Genomic DNA, 7,980 nt, shown 5'->3' with positions numbered 1-7,980 from the left:
AGTTTGAGAGATGTTAGAGGGAGAAACAATCACAGGGGAATCTTAGACTGAGTCTCACCCCTCAGAGCCGTAGGGCCCAAGATTGCCCCAGATTCAGCAAAAGCTAGAAGCTCATAAATGGTATGTTGAAGTGAGCATAAAAATGGTCAATCTCACCAGAATCCCCCCCAAGTCTTTGTAGTCCTAGTCCAGACTTAGAGTGGTTAAGAGAAGACAACTCTAGTCTAGAACTTCAAGGTTCCTGCCTCTAGAAACAAAAAAGAAAGTAGCAAGCCTCAAATAGTCAGAAGCATCATGTTACCTGGTTTCATACCTCTTTTATTCAAATTGTACTTCTCTTTCACAGATGAATCTAGTCATTCTTTTATTTATTTATTTAACTGATATTTATTGAGAACTTACTATTACATGCTACTTAATCAGTTTGAGTTGTTTAATGAAGCAGTTCTGTAAAGCCTTGAGTGCAGACCTCCCTGTGTGACATTGGGAGCTGTGTTTGATGATGGAGAAGGGATTGTGGATGCCAGAAAGAAGTTGCTCTTGCTAATGTTTCTTAAGCAGTGACATCAATTCTTTTTGGGGTCTGGCTTTTTGCTCTTCCTGGTCCTCTTAGTCTCCAAGAGCAGTGTCAACTGTTGCTGGGTCAAGATAAACAGTCCTGTGTCCACAGCAAACAGAATCACCACCAACAATGGGATCAGAAATTGTAGCCAGGAGTATTTGCTTCGGTGACCATTCCGGTTGGAGGAATCTAGATGCAACAAGAAACAAGTCATATGAGGAATTGATGAATGAGGTTCAGGACTTCATCCTCCCTAAGAGAAGGACCTAGCACAGTCCTCTGTCTTCTAGCACTAGCATGACATGGCATCCAGGCCCAGGGAGCAACACCCATGGATTTAGGTTCCTCTGTCTATGCTTCCTGGAACCCCGGGACTCCTGAGATCTCCCCCATAACCCCTGGCTACAGCTCTTCTAGCCAATGTGCCCAAGGGGAAAGGTCAGAGGAAAGACGGCCCCTTTCTTGGAGCTCACAGGACCAGTGCCCTCATATGATTTGGGGGTGGACAGGAGACAAGGCAGGGGTGGGGGTTAGCACTGCCTCATTTCTGAATCATTCATCATTTACCGCCTGCCTATTGGGTGAAACAAAGATCCTGGGCTAGAGCTTCTTTAAGCTGCCTTCCAATTCCCCTCTCTTGTGATTCTGTTATTCTGTTTGCAAGGTGCTGATTTTTGTGATTATCCTAGAATTATAGAGCCCCAGACTATTATAGCCAGAAACCCCCTCCCCCAGGGATTACCTAGACTAGCAGCTCTCAGCACTGGCTGCACATGACTGTTACCTTGAAAGGGCTTTTAAAAGTACTGATGCCCAGTCCTCCAAACCAGTTAAATCAGAACCTCAGGAGATGAGATGCGAAGTGTAAGTATTTTTAAAATTCCCCAAGTGGCATCTAGACCAAACCATTTACTTTACAAATAAGGATACTAGAAGGCCAATGACAATTAAATAGCACTTAGGTCTCAGACTAGTTAACAGAAGATTGACATTAAAGCTTAATTCTGGCTTCTGGTCTTGTGCTTTTTTAGACATTAGTATGAGCCAAGTCTGCCAAGCAAAAAAATCTAATTTCCTTCTTGCAAGGCAGATATTCCAAAGGCTCCCTCTCTTCTCTGGAGTTAGGAAGGAGCATCTTTATCTTTGGCCCTGGAGGCAGCCTACCAGCCCGGCTCTCTTCATGAGCCTCTGTCTCCTCCTGACTTGGGCACTTAGCCCGTGGCCCATGGATCTCCTTCCCCAGCTCTCCTCCGCCAGCATGGCGTCTTCAAGCTCCTCACAGCCTTCGTTCCTTTAACTTTGAGACTCCCTTTCAATTTGATAAATATAAGTGTTCTCCCCAGGAGCAAAAGAGGACTTTGAGATCAAACCAAGAATTGTGATCCATCATGCTTGGGTAGCACTTAACAGGCTACACATCCATTTCCCAATATCGCATTTAGTCTTCACAGAAATCCCACAATGTGAACAGGTATCACCCACAGGCCAGCAGACTCACAAGGCACCACTGCTGTCCACTGCTGTCCCTTGCTGCATGCTGCAGCCACTTCAGGCTGGGGGTTGCTCTCTCCCTTCCCCTGCTATGGGCACCCCTCTTGCTTTACCAACTCACCTTTTTTCACAATAATGTTGAGGGGGCCAGAGGTGTGATTTAGCCTCTGAATCCAGGCCGTGCAGTAATAGCTGCCACTGTCCCTTATTGTGGCATTGGCAATGGGCATGTCAAAGTTATCATACTTGTACTTGAGGGCTATGCCATTCCTGTAGTAGGTCACCTTTGAGATGTTCAAATTCCTCCAACTATGGCACCTGATGTGGATGGACTCACCCTCCATCAGCACCTCAGCAGAGGCTTGAAGGAGCAGCCACTCTGAAGAGCATTCATTAGGTTATGTAATAGCAAATGGAGAGATAGACACAGAGAGAGACAAAAATAAAAGTGGTCACGCACAGAGCATGTGTCAAAAACCATGGTTTATCATGAGCCCATTTCTTGGCTCATAATGTCACAAAATAATTCTTAGAGTCTGTCCTCTATATTGATAAATCCTCTCTCCTCCTGAAAAGTGAGTCGGGGGCCAGAAAACCACTCTCACATTTCTGCTGAGCCTGTCCGTGGATGGTTTTAGAGGGGAGGCGGGTCCCTTCAGCTCCGTCGGCACCAGTTCTGGTCACTAAAGGGAATAAAACTACCCTGTCCAGGAAGTCCTCACCTAGGGGCAGGTCTGTTTTGTCCTCTTGCCTCTTAGGGGCTCCCTACTTCTACCATTACTCATAGTTGGCTCCAAAACTTCCCCAGAACGTGAATGCCAATTTTAATTATGTGTGCGTAGTTACTCACTTAATGTCCTCTTCTTCATTTGGCTCCATACTTCAGGAGGCCAGGGGCCATGTCTGATCCTTATATTATATCCCCAGTGCCCAACACCATTACCTCGGGGGTAGGTACTCAACAAATACTTGTTAACAATGATTTTGTAAAATATAAGAGTCAGGTTCTCTAATGTCATTGTAGGAATTGAAACTCACTGAAGGAAAATTTTGGACAAAAATCTGGCTAGGCTGTGCAGGCACAGTTTAGAGCAGTCCGGGAGGAGTTTTCTAGAATCTCTTCCAAGGAAATAAAGAAGCTATTCCATGCTACTTTACTTTGTATCTGGAATTTGCGTATGGATGCTGCCACACCTCTTTTCACTCAAGAGGAAAATATAAAGTATGCTTATACCTTAAATATATTTACATTAAAAAATATAAAGTAAAATATATCCATGACCTAGCCATTTAAATGAAGTCCTTCCTTTGTTCATCCGGCATTTTCTAACTAACCCCATGGGCCTAAGCAAGCTGTGCTAATCGGTGGCAGTGGAAGAGTCACAAAGTTGAAGCGAACATAAGATTTGTTCTTCAGTAAAAGCGAAGGCTGTTGAGGGATCTACATGGATGTCTTTCAAAACCAAGAGTGCAACCTAATATCCAGGTCGTGCTGCATAGAAATTGTTGAGCAATTTTTTTTAATTTTCCCATGGCTTTTATTTGTGATTCATTAAAGAAAGTTATTACACTTGGTATTGTGACTTTAGTAACATGAATACAGTTTTTAACTGGATTGTAGGAAATAGGCAGTTTTGCAATTTCAGTTAATATATCACTTCCATGTATCATAAAACATACTAAGGAGCCAAGAGGTGCCTTTTGAATGATATTTTTATAATCCACAATGCTGGGGAGATCTTAAAGGTATCTTAAAGGTAAAGATCTTAAAGATCTTTTATAATCCACAATGCTGGGGAGATAAGATCTTAAAGATCTTAAGTTCTTCAAGCCAAAGCAACCCAGAGCTAACTGTAGTATTTGACCCTCAACAAACTACCTAACACTGATCCAGCAGGTCACATGGATTTATTTGCTACAGGGTTTCTAATCTCTTTGCTGAAACTTCTTTAGGTTAACTCGGCCTTTTTTTTTTTTTTAATTTTATTTTATTATGTTATGTTAGTCACCATACAATACATCATTAGTTTTTGATGTAGTGATCCACGATTCATTGTTTTCATATAGCAGCCAGGGCTCCATGCAGTACGTGCCCTCCTTAATACCCATCACCGGGCTAACCCATCCCCCCACCCCTCTCCCCTCTAGAACCCTCGGTTTGTTTCTCAGAGTCCATCTTCTCTCATGGTTCATCGCTCCCTCTGATTTCCCCCCCTTCATTTTTCCCTTCCTTCTTCTAATGTCCTCCATGGAGGAGATTACGCTTAAGTGAAATAAGTCAAGCAGAGAAGGTCAATTATCATATGGTTTCACTTATTTGTGGAACATAAGGAATAGCAGGGAGGACATTTGTTGAGCAAATTTTACAATCAGAACTTTTGATCCTATTTCAGATGTTCAGCTCTTTGCAACATTCACATATCCAACCTACCATTTGTACATATCATAAACATCTGCCCCAAGCAGAAGAGAGATAAGGTAGGAGTAGAGGGATAACACTGGGAGGTGGGAGATGGCCAGAACATAGAATGAAGCAAGGCTGGGCAGGGGTAAGGGTGGAAGGAGAGCTACGGGCAGGTCTTGAGTGAGAGACCAGAGTCCCACCCCGGTGCGCTAACCCTGGAATAACTTGATCTCTCCCCATCTTTGGATGGGCCATTGCTCACATAGGGGGATCTATTTTTCTATAGTCCTGGAACTTACCCGCAAAGACTCCTAGGTACACAGGTTCACTCGGTTCACTCAGGGTGGATCCGTTGTTTTGACACCTGTATTCCCCACTGTCCTGGATTTGGGCTTTCACAATGTTCAAACGTGAGGATGTCTCTTCCAAGCTGATGTTGTTGTGGGTCCACACAGCAGAGTTGACTTCAAGGGAGTTGTTCTCATAACATATAAGAGTCACACTATCCTCTTTTAATATTCTATTCCATGGCGGGTTCAAGGACACCGTAGGTTTCGAGGTATCTTGGAGGAGATCAAATTGTAGAAAGAGACATAGATGGGGGGAAGGGGCAGAGAAAACTGTCCAGGCTCTAAAGTACAGACATGGCAAGAGTCAGTGAGCAGTCAGTCTACCCTTGGACTGCCGCTAATAAGAAACTGTCCTGATTCCTAGGATTACAGAAGGAAGACACAGTACAGTAGCTCTGGGGAGCTCCCAACCTAGGCAGAAAGACAGGACATGAATGTGGGGTATTAAAGAAACAAACAAGCCAGTGAGGACTGCAGCCTCTGGTAAGGCAGAGGCGATGTCTGTCATGTTCAGCCCTAGCTCAGCACAATGGTTGGTACATAGTACGTGTTCATTAAACATTTACTGAGTGGATGAATATGTGACTAATGGATGAATAAATGTGTTGGACTAGATGAAACATAGTCTTTCCCAGCTCTAAATTTTTATGACTATTTAACTGTAAGTGCACATGGAGTGAAAAATACATGTCAGTTCTGGAAGGAAGTGAGAAACGCTGAGAGAATCAGCCTTAATAGGTTTTTAGGAACAAAGAACTGTGGTACAAATTTGACCAAAGCCTAGGAAGTGGCAGGTGGCGATGAGGAAGGGTGCAGAAACAGAGCTAGACTTGGACCCAAGGGGCTTGTGTTAGAAGCTGGCCCTTGGCTGGCTGTGAGACCTCCAGCAAGGCACTTAATTAGACAAAGGCCTCAACAGCAAAATGGTGACAGTACTAAGATGATGACAATGTAGGAACTGAAAGAGGTTGTGTGGTGGTGCCTGGGTGGCACTTGGATGTTTAGATGTTCCACAGACATGGTTGTTGCAAAAAAAGAGGTGGGGTGTCTCAAGAGAATGAGGTGGTTCTTTTAAAGCTGTTGGGAGTGGGGGAAAGAAGGAAGACAGGCAGGGTGCAAGCGGGGCTCAGGTTGGACAGGGAGGGAAGATGCCTCATCATTAGAAAGCAGAGGAGATGGGGTGAAGAGAAACAGTGAGGGGGGTAGCTGTGCCCAGCCATGTTGAGGCTGACAGAGCAAGGACAGAGGACTCACCTGCTGACATGCCCTCTAGAGCTGCAAAAGTCCAGAAGAGAAAAGTTAGTGGCTACTCCCAGCCTTCTAGCACTCCTAAGGACAGAGATATGGGTACAGTGATGAGGTCTACATCCATGGAGTTTTAAGGGCCAAGCAACTTCTAAGGAACCTGACCCTTGGAGAGAAGAAACTTCTCTCTTTCCTCTGTCCTCCCTCCCTTGCCCTCTGGGAGATGCCAGAGTGATGGCAAGGACAGATTTTCAGGCTTGCTCCCCCTTAAGTCTTGCTCAGTCTGATTTGCTCTGCTCTCCAGCTTGTGTCCACTACAGAATCCCCAGGAGATGCCCCGTGGTTTGCATGTGGCTCAGAAAAAATCACCATGAAAACTGTCAGTGTTCCTACCCCAGCTGCTCCCCAGATCCATCTTGGTCCCTCTGGGGTGGGGGGGGGTGTCACTGAACGTCTACTTACAGAAGAGCAGCAACGCCATCCACAGCAGAGCAGGGCCTCCCTTGGGAATAGGCATCTCCTCCATGGCTCCCAAGTGCCGACTGGACTGGAGACTTGAAGCCTTAAAATAGACTTGAAGCCAAAAAGGAGAAGGAAATGTTTTCTGTATCATATCTGGTTAACTCATCAGCTGCACCTCGGTTTGCCTTCTCTGGCGATAATAGTCAGAGTAGTGCCTAATTGGGCAATTTCACATTTACCTGCTAGTGCGTGTAGCCAGCACACTTGCCATGGATATGTTTTATTATCATAAAGTTATTTCGCTTTATTTCTTCTTTATGTTAAGACTTTATGTGTGTAGGAGAGGTGGATCCAGAACTCCCACAGTTTGGGCCCTCTTTAAAAAATTGAATAGAAAATTATGAATATAGGGGCACCTGGGTGGCTCAGCTGGTTAAGCGTCTGCCTTCGGCTCAAGTCATGATCCTAGGTAGGGATCGAGACCCGCATCGGGCTCCCTGCTGAGCGGGGAGTCTCCTTCTCTCTCTGCCTCTGCCCCCTGCTTGTGTTCTCTCTCTCTCTTTCTCTCTCTCTCTCTCTATCAAAGAAAGAAAGAAAAGAAAATTATGAATACAATATTAGGTATTAGAATGACTATTCAGAAGAAGAAATTATATCACAATAAGTTATGAAATATATAAAAGCCAAAAAATTACACATACATTATAAAAATCCAGAAAAAATAACAATTCGCTGCTAAGCATTGCACTCATACTTTTCTTTTCCTATGTATCTTTACTAAGTACTCTTTGATCCTCTTCATCAGACAGTGATATTGTATTATCATTTTTAAAAAAATTTATTTGACAGAGAGAAAGAGAGCAAGCACAAGCAGGCGGGGAGAGGTCGAGGGAGAAGGAGAAGCAGGCTCCCCGCCGAGCAGGGAGCCCGATGTGGGGCTCAATCCCAGGACCCTGAGATCATGACCCCAGCCGAAGGCAGATGCCCAACTGACTAAGCCACCCAGGTGCCCCTTGTATTATCACTTTTAAGTAGAGAAACTAGAAATACAACTCATTCTTTCCCCTAGCATTGCTGATCAGTATTGTTTTCTATTATTGATACTTGGGGTACATGGAAAATGCAGTTTCTATGAAACACCCTCACTGTTTGTAGTACTGTTAGAGGTTTGTGGCTTACAAACACAGGAATCCTGATAAATTCTGCTTTGTTTTTATTTCCATGAACAAGAAGACAAAAGCATCATGGTGTGTTTATAATTCTGTATTTCACATTACTGAGAATATTCCTGAAGAGCGAGAACTTCCTTCCATTTTCACTAGACACAGAAATGAACCAAATCCTCTGCTTACAATTTTATAGACATCTGACACTCGGGAAAAAGTTTTGACAAGATTAGCTTCTGACTCCAGATATTTCAACCTCGGTTTTCCTTCGCTGCCCGCAAATTTCCAGCGCCGAGTCCT

At 44.2% G+C, this 7,980-nt stretch overlaps 1 protein-coding gene across 1 annotated transcript; it reads right to left on the bottom strand.

The window, feature by feature from the left end:
- Positions 1–297: 297 nt before the first annotated feature.
- On the bottom strand, positions 298–6,626 carry FCER1A (Fc epsilon receptor Ia). Its single transcript, XM_025860746.2, has 5 exons — positions 6,515–6,626; positions 6,062–6,082; positions 4,757–5,020; positions 2,175–2,432; positions 298–751 (listed from the first exon to the last, which is right to left on the bottom strand). Exons 1-5 carry the CDS (start codon positions 6,576–6,578, stop codon positions 567–569), a joined length of 792 nt encoding a protein of 263 aa, XP_025716531.1. The 5' UTR covers positions 6,579–6,626; the 3' UTR covers positions 298–566.
- Between the last annotated feature and the right edge of the window lie 1,354 nt (positions 6,627–7,980).

The sequence above is a fragment of the Callorhinus ursinus genome, unplaced genomic scaffold, assembly GCF_003265705.2.
Source record: "Callorhinus ursinus isolate GAN/ISIS: 27379988/994484 unplaced genomic scaffold, GSC_fseal_2.0 scaffold88, whole genome shotgun sequence".
In the NCBI taxonomy this organism is placed as follows: Eukaryota; Metazoa; Chordata; class Mammalia; order Carnivora; family Otariidae; genus Callorhinus; species Callorhinus ursinus.
This window is presented reverse-complemented; position numbering and strand designations above follow the sequence as displayed.